The sequence below is a fragment of the Melanaphis sacchari genome, unplaced genomic scaffold (genome assembly GCF_002803265.2).
Source record: "Melanaphis sacchari strain LSU unplaced genomic scaffold, SCAv2.0 Contig393_pilon_pilon, whole genome shotgun sequence".
Taxonomy (NCBI): domain Eukaryota; kingdom Metazoa; phylum Arthropoda; class Insecta; order Hemiptera; family Aphididae; genus Melanaphis; species Melanaphis sacchari.
In genome coordinates, this window is record NW_020271249.1 from 53,121 (window position 1) to 71,116 (window position 17,996).

General features: G+C 27.7%; 1 protein-coding gene across 5 annotated transcripts in view; it reads left to right on the forward strand.

The window, feature by feature from the left end:
- Positions 1 to 14,210, forward strand: part of LOC112597176 (6-phosphofructo-2-kinase/fructose-2,6-bisphosphatase) — a 34,185-nt gene extending 19,975 nt beyond the window's left edge. For 3 of the 5 annotated variants that reach the window (XM_025343113.1, XM_025343116.1, XM_025343117.1), the window contains exons 2-10: positions 3,508 to 3,633; positions 3,736 to 3,896; positions 4,931 to 5,065; positions 5,365 to 5,622; positions 5,830 to 6,048; positions 6,188 to 6,422; positions 6,544 to 6,671; positions 12,016 to 12,063; positions 13,664 to 14,210. In XM_025343113.1, the coding sequence (XP_025198898.1) occupies positions 3,508 to 3,633; positions 3,736 to 3,896; positions 4,931 to 5,065; positions 5,365 to 5,622; positions 5,830 to 6,048; positions 6,188 to 6,422; positions 6,544 to 6,671; positions 12,016 to 12,063; positions 13,664 to 13,777 (1,424 nt within the window). In that variant the 3' untranslated portion in view covers positions 13,778 to 14,210. Of the gene's footprint in view, positions 1 to 3,507; positions 3,634 to 3,735; positions 3,897 to 4,930; positions 5,066 to 5,364; positions 5,623 to 5,829; positions 6,049 to 6,187; positions 6,423 to 6,543; positions 6,672 to 8,793; positions 8,833 to 12,015; positions 12,064 to 13,663 lie in introns of all 5 variants that reach the window. The other 2 variants (XM_025343114.1, XM_025343115.1) reach the window with 2 other exon arrangements.
- The last annotated feature ends 3,786 nt before the right edge of the window (positions 14,211 to 17,996 follow it).

The following is a 17,996-nucleotide window of genomic DNA, read 5'->3' on the forward strand; positions in this document are numbered from 1 at the left end:
CACGAAACTTTTTGACCTTGAGAAAACCATAATCGTTTCATTTTCGTTTACGAGTTTTCATCTTACATAACGTATATGTATACACAAAGTAGTAATCCTATCAGTCTATCAATTGCGTAAACAAGTTATCTACCTTCTAAAATCTACTGTGCCCTCGAAAAGTACGAGATTAAAAATAATTACCTCTGTAACTGCTGCATTTCTTTATTTTGACATGTGTTTACGGCACACATTTTTTTAAATATATATTTTTTATCACACCAAATTCGAATTTTTTATGAGTGTACATTTTACACTCATAAAATAGTTTCTGAGTTTGTTGTAGTGAAAAAAAAAATATTAGTCGGTCACTCGGTATTTAAACACAATATAATCCATTCAGTAATTCTGTAAACTTAGCAGTATTAATGTCTACCTATCATGCGGATATATGTAATCATGACGTATTCAATGTATATTCATATGGATCAAAGTATCATACCGATTAAAATATGTAATAATCACTAATATCGTAATACACCTTTTAGTATAATTTTATTTTTATCTTAAATTTATTAATCCTATAGTGATAAGAGTTTTTAATGTGTATGTAGAAGAAGTTTTTAAATCTTGCGGCTATATTTAAGGTATATACTATAGTTATAGATATACATATGAATAATACATTATATACATCAGACACATAATGAAAATTGATTGATTTAAAAAGCATTCATTTATATATTATTAAATTTAATAAATAAAATAATGTATCGTTTAAATGATTAATTTAACATGATATCGTATACTTATTAAGATACAAATTAAATTTAAATACTAATTGTAATATATTTTTTATTTGATTTTTGATTTTGAATAGTTTTTTTGTATTATTTATTATTATTTCACCTTGACATGGTTAGTTTAAAATGTGACAAAGAGATGTTGGATACTTAGCACTGTTTATATTATCTGCAACTGTTAGTCTCAACATGTGATTATTTGATAAAAGTTTTTAAAACATTAGTAAATTAATAACGTTTTAAGTATTGTTAGCAATAAATATTTATAAACTAATGTATTTGCATTTAAACGGTTAGGTTAGATACTATAACAATTCATTTAAATTATATATTAATATAATACAATATGATATGATATTTTCTGATGAATAGTTCCTAGATTCTGGGTTATAATTATGCACAACTTTTATATTTATTTTAAAATTAAAAAAAAAAAATTATTGTTTATATGATATATTGTTATATAGGTTGTCGTTTACGTTAGATTTATAGTGAACAACGATTATAAAACTGTGATATTTATTTCTGATAATATTGAGCTTAACTATTTATTAGTGACTTTTTAGTTCTATGATTAGTACAAGTTTTTTCGAGTAGGCAGTGCTCGATTGAGACTTTTCGGCCCACCGAGATTTTGAATTTCTATTGGTCCATTCATAGGTGGAAATTTGATTGTATTATATATGATAAGCAACGAAGACTTCAATCCTAATATTTAATAAATTAGGGGTTTTTGAAAATGTCCGTTCCCCACCCCCGACCTATGGTCCATTTGATAAAAATGTTTTATCTCTTATTTTATTTGCACTCCAAGCAAAAAAGATTTTTTTTATTCACTTGAAGTCAGTGTGTATCATTTCATGATAGTTTCTCTATAGCAAGTTTACAAATTACCCAACATACATTGTATTAAGTTATTCCTTATATAAACAGAAGCAATTTTTTTTCACTTATCTTTATACTGCTTATAGTAAAAATATCAATTAGAAATATGAACACATATATTTATAAAATGCCTAAATTTGGTTTATCATCAATAAGTAAGTTTAGAACTGTAAATATGCAATAATATATATGCTAATACATTATATCTTTATTTTAAAATAAAAGCTTTTAGCTTAAGCTTAATCATGATCATAACCGGTCCACCGAGATTTTTTCGGTAGCTCGCCGGTTCGATCCTGGCCTGTGAGTAGGTATATATATAATTTCAAACATTTACATTGCACATTTATATATGCGTTTAATATAGTATTAAAATTTGATTTTAAAGTATTGACTATAGGTACTATTACTATACATATACGAAACGGTACTTCTTGATTTTGAGCTATACAATAATGTATTTGATTTATTTATATTTTTCATTTTGAAAAAACACTATTTGTATAATCAAAATTTGTATGAGGCTATTTTAATTATAAATCAGTACCTATAGAATTACTATGATTTGGAAAAATAAAACATTTTTTATAAATTCAATTTAATCATTACTTATTGTTTAACTGTAATATAACTAATAAGTATGTTAAGTATGTTAATGATAACGCAACTAAGTAAAATATGTTCTTCGAATAATTGTTATGTCTTATTTTACATCGAATTTCATCACTGATTATAAAAGTAATTTTTTTAATTATAAATTACACTAAATGACTTATCGTCTAATTGTATATTTGTTCATGTATAAATGTATAATATTAGTATGTTTTATATCTAGAAGCCTAAACAAATTTGTATAACAAAAAAAATATGTTTTTTGATGTACTAAGAGGGGATTTGTGCAGGAAACTAAGCAACGATAGTTATGATAGACTACACGTATTATTTCGTAAGGTAAAAACTAACGTAGTGACATGTTCTCAAATACACATTTTAATATTTCCATGCTGAGTATTTATAATCACAAACATTTTGTACTTTTCTTATCATTTACTATTACTTACAATATTACTTTTTGATACAAATAAATTAATCTCAAGATCAAGGCATACGATCAATAATTATTGATCTTATGAGAACGCCGCACCTGCATGTGTTATCTCTGTCTACATTCATACAACATAGCAAATTTTCGTTCAACAGAATCCATTTAATGTTGCTATGTTGTATGTATGTAAGACTTGCGGGTGCGGCGTCCTTTTATGTTTTTCTTAAAAAAGGATAAAACTATAGCTTTAAAAAAGAAAACGGGTATCTAAACCTTTTTTTATGTATAATGACAATCTTTAATGAGATTTTTTAAAGAAGGATAATTTAATTGAATAAATCCAATGATTAATATATTATTATTATGTTACTATAGGTTTTCTTTCTTTTTCATAATTTACTGTCTTCAAAATTATGCTGACAGGCGTATACCATACCATCTTTATTTTACAAAATATTTAGTATAGGTTAATATTATTGATATAGTTTTTAATTTTAAAGTTAATGATATAATTTTTGTAAGCTATTGTCTTCAATAGATGTTGATAAATTTTTTTTCTCGGTCAACTTCTCGGGAACTTTCATAGTACTTTTTTTAAGAAATTAAAAGTATTTTTTGTGGTGTTTTAATTGATGATATTTAGTTGTTCCTACATCTAATCAATTTTACAAATTTATTTAGTTACACATTATTTATCTTCTTATTAGTTTAATATTATTATAAGTTCATAACTGTCTTATTTCAAGTTTTTTAAATTAAAATGCGTGATATTCATTTCGTACTAAATTTTTTTAGGTGAACGTCTTAACTATGTTAACACACCGCATGTCATTGCCATGGTCGGACTGCCGGCGCGAGGGAAAACTTACATATCTAAAAAACTTTCCCGGTACCTTAACTGGATCGGTATCAACACAAAAGGTGGGTATAAAGAAAATAACAATACTTAAGTGTGGTACATTTGGTATTGAATATATTAAGTTAATAACAATTGTATTATATGAATATGTTCAAATATTTCAGTTTTCAATCTCGGAGAATACCGGCGTCATGCTACTACGGCGTATAAGTGCCACGAGTTCTTCCGTCCCGATAACGTTGAAGCGATGGCAATTCGAACACAATGCGCTATCGACGCGCTCGATGATGTCTGTACGTGGCTTGATAACGGCGGTGAAGTCGCTGTAAGTATATCATAAATAATATTAAAATTCGGTGATTTTTTTTTATGGCATATACATATTTTATCAAAAAGTATTTTTGTAAATATATTATTCTTTCTAAATTGAGATCATTACGTAATAACGTTTTTGATAAAATTGAATTTTTTATAGTGTTTCATTTTTTGACCTTAAATGAGTTCATACATTCAGGAGAGGACTAGGTCAGCGGGATACCGAAAAGATTCCCAATGGGTTTCTGCCCAAAAACTATTTATTATTATTATTAGTATTACTCGTATGTAGGTACATAATAATTTGGCTATAACCAATAGATTAACAAACTGCGGTCATTATTTATAACTAAAAACTGGATTAATATGCATTTTAAATTGTAAAATATGCATGCAAACATGCACTAAAAAAAGGCAAATTATGCAAGAAAAAAATGCATAACATGCAAAATAAAATCTCAATTTTTATTAAATTTTATATTTGATTTTAATTTTGCAGTGATAATTATTTATTATTTTGATTTAAATTTTTATAAACAAAAGGTATAAGATCTATAATAAAGCAAATATACAATACAAAAATATAATTTATTAAATTTTCCCCATTTAGTATAACAACATAATTATAATTTATTGATTTTAAATTTAATAAGTACCTAGATTTTTAAACAAATCAACTGTATTATAACTTTTAATGTTATAGAAATTGTTTAACTTCAAATATAGTTACCTAATTGATTAATCGTTAGAAATTTGATTTATGCACTTAAAAGTTCTCAGAAAATATTCTGTTTAGTGAAATATGATATAGTAAAAATGTATGTTTTTATTTAATAAGGCGAAAACGTAATAAATAATAATTATAAAAATATTGATCTTTAAAAGTATATATTTCAATAATTTCAAATTATATGAAAAAATATTTTCACAAACGTTAATACTTTTCGAAAGAATCAGTTTTTACTCTTAAAAATACCACTGTGTTAAAAAATATTAGATGCATGAAATTTAATCACATAATAATTATATAACTATGATTTATAGGTGTTTGACGCCACCAACTCGACCATTGAGCGCCGGCAATTGATATTGGATATCGTCGTAAAAAAACGAGGTTTTAAGTTGTTTTTCGTCGAATCGGTGTGTGATGACCCAAAAATAGTCGAACAGAACATAATGGTAAATTTTATAAATATATAATAGTATATTATAATGTCAAATAGGATATTTAATGTGTATATTATATAATATGTTGATTTTGTATTTATGACCTATGTACCTATTACATTATGTCGATTGTATATTTATATGTAACGTAGTGGTCTTCAATTTCTTTTGGCTCACAATCTATTTTTGTGAAAGCTGGGTGAAACTATAGATTAAAGACTAGTAGCAAAATAAATATTTATAATCGAAAAGTTTTAAATTGTATATTCCTACTATTATATAGAAGTATTTTGCACTGTTTTGTTGTGCAGGAAGTGAAGATCAACAGCCCGGACTACCAGAGCATGGGTGCTGATGTGGCACTTAGGGACTTTTTGCAACGGATAGAGCACTATCAGGAACGGTACGAACCATTAGACGAGGTGAAAGAGTCTGAATTGAGTTTCATGAAGATATTCAACACTGGGGAAAAGGTGTTGGTGCGCAAGCACGAAGGTCATATACAGTCACGCATAGTTTACTACCTAATGAACATTCATATCATTCCGAGAACCATTTATCTTACTAGAGTAAGTGCATCAATATGAAATAAACTGTGCTTATTTTGTCTTGGCAAAAATAGTTTTTTTTTCGTATAATTTAAAAACCTGAGTTACTAATTTTGAAAGCTTTATTTATTTTTTGTGAAAGTTGTAAATACCTTGGGTATTTTATTGTCCTACTTACCTACGAATCGAAGATGCAATAATATAAATTTAACTACGTACTTTTTGTAGCACGGCGAGAGCGAATGGAACAAGGAAGGAAAAATCGGCGGAGATTCTCAACTATCCCCCAACGGTGTCAAGTATGCCATCGCATTAGCCAATTATATAAACGGTCAGAATATCAAAAACCTTCGGGTGTGGACGTCATGGCATTACAGGACTATTCAGACCGCGAGCGGCGTTCAGGCCCCGCAAGAACGATGGAAGTCGTTGAACGAAATTGATGCTGTAAGAAACACGATACTTATTTAGATAAATATGATATAGTGTATGCGCTTTCCGCCCATTACAAGCGATTTTTTTGTGATATAATTACATTAGGTGAATGCCTGTTTACTTATTTGTTATTAATCTTTTAATATTTTAGGGTGTATGTGACGGTAAAACGTACGCGATGATCAAACGCGAGTATCCTGATCAGTTCGCAGCCCGTGACAAGGATAAGTTTGCGTACCGTTATCCGAGAGGTGAGTCGTACGAAGACCTGGTTGCCAGGCTAGAACCCGTGATTATGGAGCTGGAAAGACAGGGAAACGTTCTAGTAGTCAGCCATCAGGCTGTGTTCCGGTGTTTGTTGGCATATTTCTTGGATAAGAACTCAGGTCTGTTTGTGCTTATAGGAAATTTTATATTAATAGTTAATATTTTCACTGTTTTTTTTCTTTACCGTTTACCATATAACTAGAAAATCAATTAATAGTATAAATATTTTTTATTTTGTAGAAGAGTTACCGTACTTAGAAGTGCCCTTGCATTCGTTGATAAAACTCACGCCTGTGGCGTACGGTTGTAAAATGGAGCAAATCAACTTTCCTATCGAGGCTGTCAACACGCATCGTCCTAAGCCTCAGGTTAGTTAGTTTAACAAAATTGAAAAAAGTAGCATACAATAAGTGTTTAACTTACACAAAGATCTGAAATGTTATTTTTTTTTTTTTTTTTAATTCACTTAATTATGTTTGTTTAAAAATTAATGTTTACATTTTCACGTGTAAATAAAATCACATTATATAACCAATGATATTCATAATAAACAGAAGTGCGCCAGCATTACAGGATATTCTCAACTCTTAAAAATGGAAAAAAATTGTTTGAATTTCATTGTTTGTTTTTGTGTTTTTACTAAACTAATAATTACTAATATAGCGTGAGCATACGAAAAGTTTTTCACTAAATGTTGAAATATACAGAATGTATTATTGTATATTGAACATTTTCTTGATATTTTGGTCGACATTATAGTGGAGTGGTTAATACGAATTGATTTGTTTTCACTATTTCCGATAACTTATAGAAGTGATTTATTATGATTTGTGATGTTCAGTTTATGTAGTTATACTTGAATGAACCTTAAATTGTTTTACACGTTTATGTGTGACCAAAATTCAATATATTTTCATGTCTTGATTGAAAAATAATCTGCACATTCGCGCATCTAAAATATTTTAAACTATTGTATTGATTTAAACATAATTATATAATACATGTCCACGCCTATATCCTACTTGCGTGACCATTTGAAAAAATGAATTATGTAGAACATCAAAGTTTATAACATTTTGCTGTACAATGTAAATATCATTGAAATGTATTAAGCATAGTTAGAAAATATAATATTTTTATGTACGAGTATAAATTAATATTATTGAAAAAATTTAAATTGAATTTAGTTTCAATATCACTCATCGATCTTTAATTTCTGATTTCATATTTTTACAGTTTTATTTATCATTAACGGTATGGTGTAGCTAAATTTAAGTTTTTTACATACATTAACAGAAATAAGAGTCAGGTTAGCTTTCAGAAGTCACATTGGCTAAAGTTTTCGTCAAAATGTCCAGTGTTATCAATCCTAAATTCACCTATTATTTCATAGTTTTTACAAATAATAAATGCTCCTCCCGTATAATTTCCCTTTTACGGTATAGCTGATAATTCTTTCAGCTTCTGCCCTATTTATTTCGTAAAACAGGTCTGTAATTTATTTATGAAATCTGTCTACAAAATAGTATGTAAAATTTTAATATTTACAACAATAATAAACTATACAAAAAAATTACAGAATTTTATACTTAGGTATGTATAATAGTAATTAATAAGTATATTCAATTTAAAAACTTTTTTCTTTTGAGAAAACAGTCTGTATGGCCAATCTTAAAATGTTTAACGTCTGCACAATATATTTTAAAAAACTAAGCAAAGATAAATTTTCTTGAAAGGACGCCATTGAGAATTATTATTGGAAATTATTATTATATTTCAATGTATCATTATTTTAATTAATAAGTAATGTATCAAATTATTTGTACATACACGTTTTGTTTTGTGCAATTTTATATTATATGAATTTAAAATTATAAAAATTGATTTACATGTTTTTAAATATTACATATTCTTAATTATTGGTACACGTTTTTTAGATTTAGTTATCATATTATGATAGTTAAATAACAGTTATAAGGTGGGCCCGATTGGCATGCATCCTGATGACACCATTCACACCTGAGTCTTTGTTCAGTAGATGTCTTGAAGCACTTGTGTCTGTGAGTTATAAATATTGAAAGAGTCTTGATTGCCTTGATTCTCAGTATTTATTCTATATTATTATGAATCAAAGTATGTTATTAAAGACTAAAGTTTAATTTATCATTTCAATATAGGTATTTATTTTGTAAAAAGGTTTATTTTTACTCGCATGCTCAATAAATTATATTATATGTTAATTTATTTATATCAGTATAAGAATTAAAAAAATTTCGTGTTTAATAATCCTTAGATATTATATATGCTTAAAAATAGCTTCTATTTTAATAATTCCTGAAATAAGAACTGTAAGAAATGATTTTTAAAAAACGGTTATAGGTATGTATTCATTTCGAAAAATTATTGTTTTTGCATGTAAACACATATTGTGTTTGTTTCTCAAAATTAAATTTATAAAATATGTTTATATTTTTGAATAATTTTTTCTAGAATTCGCTAAATATAAATGACAGAGTAATTATTTCCAAAGTAAGTCTACGAATATATTTGATTTTACACATTTTTGCTTGATATGAAAACAAGGGTTGGTAATATTATTAACAAATACATTTAATTTTTAAAACGTTATATTTTATAATAATGTACATAAAACAAACGATGACTAATAGTGTTGGCTTCATTTATATATTGTAACACCGCTTATTAATGATTAATAAGTAATAACAATAATTGATAATTAATATTTTACATATATTTACATTTTTATGAAAAGTATTTAATATATTTAACAAATATGTTTAAAAAATAAAAATATGTATGTACAATAATAAGATCCATTAAAGTGTCTACAATCATTATTTCGATTTTTTTACTTAAAGGAAAAAATATTCTTACATAATTTTGGTATTTCTAAATGTTTAACAAAAAAATGTATAGTTTGATTTTTAAGTTTTTTTATATTTTGTTTGAAATTGTGCCTACGTTTTTAATTTCATACGATGAACAATAATATTTTTTGGAGTATTTGGATACGTAAAAATTTAATTTTTGACTATTAATTAATTAGTTATAACTTATAAATATTTAAAATTTATATGAGCAGTGTACAGATAGTATTGAGATGCTTCGCAAAATGTTGGTAATCTAAGAAAGTAAAGTTTTATTTTGTTGTGTGAAATAAAATTATGTAAAAATAAGGAGTATAGTAATTTAAATGTTTTACATTCTTTATATAAAACAAAGTTTATTATTAAACTATATATTATATCCTTATTGGTATTTAATATTTGCATATCAATTGTGGTTAATTTATAATATGATCATAATATTATTTATTCCTTGGTTTTTTTGTTAATTTTATAGTGGTATATTTAAATTTTTTTAATTAAAAAAAATATTTATTCTCGTGTTTCGAGTAATATTTCAAAATATTGGCTCATCATTAAAATATAATATTTAATATGTCTCCGTGTAAGAATTAATGCCGTACATGTGATTTATAATTTTTAGGTATACCGCTGATACTAAATATCGTTTGTTTCTCGTTGTCAATATCTTAAAAAAACTAGAAAATATTGTGGTTCTATCGTACAATATCGACTTAAATTATCTCAGTTCTTAGTATAGTAGAGTTTTTCTTTATAGTACCTAATTAAATTATGAACCAAGTCAAAAGAATTTTATTATGTTATAACCTCTCTAGTTTTTTCTTTGAAATGAGTATTAAATTTCGTGTATTACGTATTTTGTATACGTATACTTGTACTGCGCTTATAAATTAATTTAAATACTTTGAGGTTATTTTATATTATTTAGTAAACTTGAAAAAATTATTTTTTTACAATTTACACATAAGCACAATTATGAATAAATAATATACAATACTATACAGTAAGTATCTATATTATCTATGTACCATGATTTATGACGTACAAATGGATTTTGAAATTTGAACATAAATATTTTAACGTTTATCGGAAATTCGCAAGTTCTTACATCAAACCCGGGGTATATCTCGTGTATAGATTCTATTTTTTGTGAGGAAAACTGACAATAAGTATATTCAATTACAAAAACAATTTATATTTACGGCACTAAACATTGCTTATGACGGGCTTTACTATTTTCTGTTGCGGGCAAACTTAAACACCAATAACTATACATATGCATGCCCTAATCAATTGTACATACAAATAAAGATAGTTCATTCTGCTAATCTTATCCTTACAGAATAAAAAATTAAAAAATAACATAATTAAATTCTGTCTACGCAGTGTTTATTATGAAGCTTAATAATATGTTCGTAGTGGGTAGGATCTAAGTAAAATATGCTAAAAAAGTTCTCGGCTGTATTAAAATATGAGTGCGTGCTGTGCAAGCACTCAACATTAAGAGTTTTAAAAATTTTCACGATATGTTTGTTGGGGAAAAAAAAAATATACTCGCATTGCGTAAGCAATGTTTACCGACTTGATTGTTCTGTTACTCAAGAATAATTTTTTTTCTTTTATTTTTTAGTATATTGATGATTATGCCAATTGGATTTCCCGCTGTTATGTAAAAAAAAAAAGTTTTAAGTACAAATAATATTCTCTATTTACTTTGTATACCTTGACAATATTTATAACGATTGATGTACAATGTACATAGTTCTAATTCTTGATAAGTCAAAAAACATTTCAACGTTATTGTGAAGGTTACGCCTCGACGCATTCCGAAATATAATCCTGAATTATGGGTAAACCTCATTTAAAATGAATATAGTTTGTTAATTTGTCGGGAAAAATGCCTAGTTTCTCGATTGCATCATAAAATTAATTGTCGAGATTTGTTGTATGTGAGAATTATTTTTTTTAATATTTGAGAGATTGTATATAGTGGTTAAAACATTTCGGATGACTATTATTTACTATAAATTGTATTGTGTATTGTGTAGTGTACAATCAAACCAAACATAACGTGGTTATAAATGATGTCGTTGAAAGCTTGCCAACTTTTGTTTTAGAGTAGGTGTAAAACGGGGGGATTTGCATGTACAGTCTTTTTAAAATCGTTATGGTGCTGTATGGGGAGGGGAAGCCATTTTTAGTTGCAAATTGTAACGATATATGCTATAACAAACTTAACGAGTCACCGGCAATAATATATATTAATTATCCTTGTATTGTTTTTATTATTGTATCATATATTTGTCGTAACTGACCGTGCGTTTAACCACAGAATTTTTTTTTTTTGATCTTGACAAATTTGCCAACTGGTTATTGTATTAATACTTAGTATAATATATCAAATAAGAACGTCAAATTGATACAAAATGAAATTTAACTTCTTCGCTATACTATAAGATATAGTGAGATTCAGAGAGAGGGGTGAAAGAGCTTTTTATTTAGTTCGTGGTGTATAGTTAATTAGTTTGAAGTATAATATTATTATCGTGTTCGTTTAAATGTTGGATCTAATTGCCGAATCTTGGTTTTATTTATTTTTTTAACTCAATTTTCATTTGACAATTTAAGAATATAGATTACATATATTTATTAAACAAAACTTAAAGTATTTTGTACAGTCGTAAATAGAAAGTATATTCGTTGGTATTTATGTTTGATAATATATTAATCGCCGAATTTTGAATAGGTAGTATTTATATTTTGACTACCTGATTACCTACTTTATGAAAATGTATGATATCATTTTTGTATTTTGTTTTTAAAGGATATGCCTACTATCTCCGGTAGCATGGACACAAAATCTACTAATACGGTTTGTGTTCTTGGTAATAATAATAATTAATAAAGTTATAACTAGTGTTCGGATTTTTATGTTTTTGCACATTTTTTTTGAAGTATACGCTATTTTTGACGGAAGTAAAAAATGAAAATGATACATAGCATAAAACAGGTGTCATACAAAATAGTTTTTTTGCTTACTCGAAATTATTTTAAAGTATATTTAGCACCTTCAGTATATTTTAAGTTTAAGGGTGTATAAACTTTTTTTTAATCATTGACCATCTATAGTATTTTTAGATTCTGAGTAGAGCGATGAATATATTCATTTTACAATAATTAATCATTTATTATTATTTTTGTATTTAAAGACAATTTTTCTACTAAAAAAAAAATGAACCTATTGTCGATTTCGAAGGAGGTTTCTGGTAAAAAATTGGATTAAGTTTGAACTTTAGTTGGTCAAAAGTAGATATTTCTGAGCAAGGTTTGAAACCGTAAACATTTTTTCTAATTTCGATTACCGGTTTTATTATTATTATTATTATTATTTTTTATTTTAATTTCGTTTTCGAATTCCAATATTAATTTTTTCGATTACAATTTTAGTTTCAAATACCGGTATTGATTTTTTAAGATTATATACTTATTTTTAATTTTTAGTATTGAATTTTTTCTGATTTCAGTTTCAAATTTCATATGGTTTTTGGTTTTTAACGGATTAAACCGGTGTTAAATTCCAATTTCAAGCCATGTTTTTGACTAGATATTTCTTACACTAATTAGCAAAAAATTATATGAAAAATTTTGATCATCTCTGCTCAGTATCGTTTTTCATCGTAAACAATGATTTATCAAATTTAATATATATTGTAATGGAACTACTTATTGACGGTATACACTTAAGCTCTTTACATTTAGGTACTGTACTGTAGAGCAATTAACTCCTTTACGAATTTTTTTTTGGATGTAATTTCGTTTGAAAATAGTTTTTATTATTTTTAGTTGATCTTATTAATTATGTTTCCAATAATATTTTACACACTCAATGATAATACTATCAAGTCACTGTGTCGTTTTTCTTGTGTATCTTTTAGTTATTTTCTTTAATTTGCGCATTAAAGCATGACATTTTAATTTTCTTTGACTATTTTTGCATATTTTTCTCGTTTTTGGGGGGAATATGATTTAAAGGAGGATAGCTGTAGGGTTTTTGGAATGTATTAGCATCATATTTTAAGATTTTAAACATACAAATCTGGACTCTAGTTATAACGCTGTGGCATGTTTGGATTTTCGTTTTGGACTTTTTAATTTCATTGTATTATATAAATACATAACTTAATGTAAATATTACGCACATATAAAAGTAGGATAATAATATAGTGTCTTATTATATTTTGTTAATTTTTTTTTTTCTGTGCACAATTGTGTAAATTAAATTGTTATTATTATTATTTTATACTATATGCAAGTTATCTTATATTAGCAAATATATTTGTAAATTTTATTGATTTTTTGACCTATAAAATTTATGGATATATGCAGTGGTATATGCAGAAATAACAATATAAAATTGATCAGTGATACGATATTGCTTTAAGTTCACTAATAATGTATGTTTTATCTTCTAGGAACCGGGATATCTGGAAGATCGATTCAAAGACGATTTGAGTGACGACGTCGGAGGTGGTAATAATATGAATAGCAAAAAAGCGAACAACGGCGACGCTACACTGCCCACTTAACTAACGATCCACCGTCATACGGCCACGATCACAATTATATTACTATACTATTACTATATTGGAGATACCGCACCACCTTCTCTGTATCTGCGCACGCCGTTTAAAAACGACTGCGTTTCTGCAGCGGAGGTCGTGATGAAGAAGCCATCGTCCACGCACTAAAAATAAATATAAATTACCCATTATTATTATTTATTGTTTCCATAAAGGGGGAAGGGGAAGAATGGTGATTTTGATTTTTTTTTTATGTATAATTTAATATTTAAGATATATATTTGTGTTTGTGTGTGTATGTGTGTGTGTGTGTGTGTGTATGTGTGGTTGATATCAATATATTGTAATATATCACGCGACAGAGATTAACTATCCGAATTCGACTAATATATACCCATATGTATATATTTTATTTTAATAATATATATATATATATATATATATATATATATATATACATATATATGTGTGTATATATATGCATATGTACATTTTTCTTTTCATTTTTTAATATTTTTAAACCGTTACTTCATTTTTAGACGATATTGTAAATACAATTTTACTCATTACAGTCATATTTATATTATATAATAATAATATAAGAAAGTATCATGCATACGTCATAAACCACACATTACCATAATATTTATGGACATAGATAACTTAAAAAATTACTTAATTGTTTGTTTTAATTTTGTAGAATTTACTTTTAGGTGTTTTTTTTTTTTTTAATTTCATCATTATTATAAGGAAACTATCCGTCTTATCGTAAAAGCTTGTCCTATACATTTATAATACAATCATAATTGTTCAAAATCATTCTTCAAATGAATAAACCACCTAAACTCTAGTATATATTATCGCTTTAAACCAATTTTATTGTGATATTAACGAAAAATAACTGTGCATTTTTCGTCTTTTTTTTGTATACCTACCAAATGTTCTTCAGAATAAAGAAATTTATTTTTTGTTCTTTATCTATTTGTTGTAGTAATAAATAATGGTTAAATGCATACAATAATTTTACACTGTATACCTATTTGAAGGGTAGTTTGATGCAATGGTCATATAGTTGACCATAGCATACGCAAATTTTTGGTTTGAACCACGGCACAGTACCTACAAAATATATTACTTTCGTAAATTGTATTCGTTCCGGTTGCTTACTCTGCAATCTTCGACAGGCCCAATCCATTGGAAGTGACGTCCACACACGTGTACATTTTTTTTAGCTAGATACACTTTTTTTCTCTCAAGTGATAAAGCATTTATAAAAAGACCTGATAAATTCGTTTTTATTAATACAAATAATGAAAAAATAAAAAATGAAATACTTATATACCTATATGTATAGTTTATAAGTTATACAACAATCAACTTTTAACAGGCTCTACAAAATCTCAACCGTTATTCAAAAACTCGACATTGACAAACGCGTCATCAAGAAAATTTTAAAAATATTTTTTAATTCTGTTTACGTTTTTGACTTATTAGTTATTATTTTCGTGGAAGACTTGTTTATTTTGTATTTAAGGCGCTTTACTTTAGCAGGACATTATTGCATACTCAAAATATTTCGGACGAATCAGGTGCTCTCGATAAGCCAATATATAAACGATTAAACGATACCATACCTATAGATTAAACATACCATCTGTGTCTAATTATTACAAACTGCGTGTAAATTTCATTTCGAGTTGAAAAAATTCTTTCAAATATTACTCGTGTACAGTAGTTGCACAATAATATTGTATGCGATGGAAACGAAAGTAATTTAATAATTGAATCCCTCATCGGCGCCCGCCATCGTACATAACTAATAGCGTCGTTGGTCCATCGCTTTTAATGGTGTCTGCGCACCGTCAGATATCACTCATTTGTTTGCGACGGCAGTAAAACGTAAATAATTAGTTGCAGTCGCCACTGGTATAATAATATTATACCTATTTTTTAAATTTGTAATTTTTTTTATTGTAGTTGGGAGAGTTTGTTTACTATCCGTGACACACTCGTATAATATTTTTCTGCTTGTGTCTGCCTTGAGAAACTTATAGAAAAGGTAATCAATAATTCAGATGTGTTCGTATAACAAAACAATAATATATTTTACGATTATTCAGACTCTACGGCTGTTCGCCAGAATTATTTTCCGACGTATGATGGTAAAATTGTTTAAAAAGTATACAAATAAATAAGAAATTATAACAAAGAACTCGTATTGTTGTTTTTGACATTTAAGCGGTGTACAGGCGTTTAAGTGGTGATCAGTATACCAGGCAGGATCGATACTCCGATTGCAAGAATGTAACCGCCGTGATCGTGACAATAGCAGACGAATTTTGGAGTAATCATACTTGTATTATTATATTTACCTATATTTATTCTATTATCAATAAATGATGATAAGTAAAACATCACGAATAATGATTCGTTTAATATGATTATAATATGACAATTAATATTAATCGCATTTTGATTGAAAAATTATGATGACACGGCGTTGTAGACAATCTACCAAAGGTACATTACCGTTGTCGGTCAATCTTTACGGTTATGATGACTTTTAATAATATGAAATTTTTCTAAAGGTATGGTTCTAAGGCGTGAAATGTCTCTGCGAAAAGTCGTCAATATCCGTTTATAAAGTTTGATCGTTGCGACCTGTCACGTCTTGCAAACCAGTGTACACCATTTTCGTATAACTGGATATTGACAACTTTCGCAGCAACTTTAAGGAATTGCAAACGGACACTATTTTTTTTCCATGACATAAACCCATCATAATATTTGTCTATAGTAACATTCAAACATAAATTTCCGAAAACTGAAATAAATATCCCATCAAGTTAACCTGAGAGTCAAGATTAACTTTCTTATTTTTTTAACATAACATTTAATCACTCATACATTTTATTTTAAAATCTTGAAATTTAAGAAATTTAATATAATAATATAATTTATATTTATATAAATTAAACTATAAAAATAAATAAATGGAAAATATTTAAAAGTAAGACTAATAATAAATTAATATCTATTTTAGAAGTCTTCCAATGAATAGATCTGTTGACAGCTAATAAACAACGAACAAAAAGTACAAAAAGTTACAGAAAACAAAATATGCTCTTGCTGGTTACAGCGCTCTTAGTGATAATTCAATTAATAATCGTTATAAATATTATGTCTCTATACCCTAATAAATGTATACTGCACGAAATCATAGCACTTACTTGTAGTCCTTCTCTAAACACATCCCGTTTAAAGATATATATTGATAGTTAAAAATAATGTGTATGATGTAATTATACCATACAATAATATACACAAATAAAGACAAATAAATTATGTGAGATGACGTCCTATGTTTTGTTCAATATTCATTCTGAATAAATATTGTTTATACTCTACACAAAAAATAACGTTAACAAGGATTTTTTAACAAACGCGATGAACAGAAAGAGTAAATACTCGTTGAACGGTATATAAATATAAAATTTCATAAATATTATTATTATTTAAGCGGAATATGGACAGGAGTCTCCGGGTTTTTGGCTCGCGCCTACCGCCATTCGTCCGTGCCTTAGCGCTGAGCGCTACTTACGAACGAAGGTGGAACTAGCGCGACGACAGCGGTCGTCGTCTGACTAGGGTCTTCTGAGGAACACCAGCACCGGGCCCAAGGGCCCGTACCTTAGCGAGGTCCGGGATGACTCAGTTAAGTGCCACCTGGGTACCAGACCTCCCACTAGGTGTAGTGGTTTGTTTACTATCTAGCGCTGGTCCCACCGCCACCACGTTCCAGCCGAGGTAGGCTCCTCAACCTTGAGGGGCATCGCCACCGGAGGACTTGCCGTCCGGTTGCAATGGGGCTCCCCTCTCCCGTGGCACCGACTTGGTTTTAAGTTGACGTCGGTTGGTCAACCCGGTCGCCTTCGCTACCTCCCACTATTCTGGCACCCCTGCCGGCTAGTGGTGGGCCAGCGGAATATGGACAGATGCGATTTTTTTATTAAAAAAATCAAAAGTCGTGGGAGAATACAGTGCGATCTACGTAACTGCAGAAAATAAGCGCTGACACGATTAACGGATGCAGGACTTTGGCAAGTATAATAATAGTATAATGGTGCTGCCAATCCATTAGATTTGCGAAAAAAAAATGTTATTCCTTATTCGATTATCGACGTACCCGACATTTGTACAAAATAATTAATAATATTTCACAAAT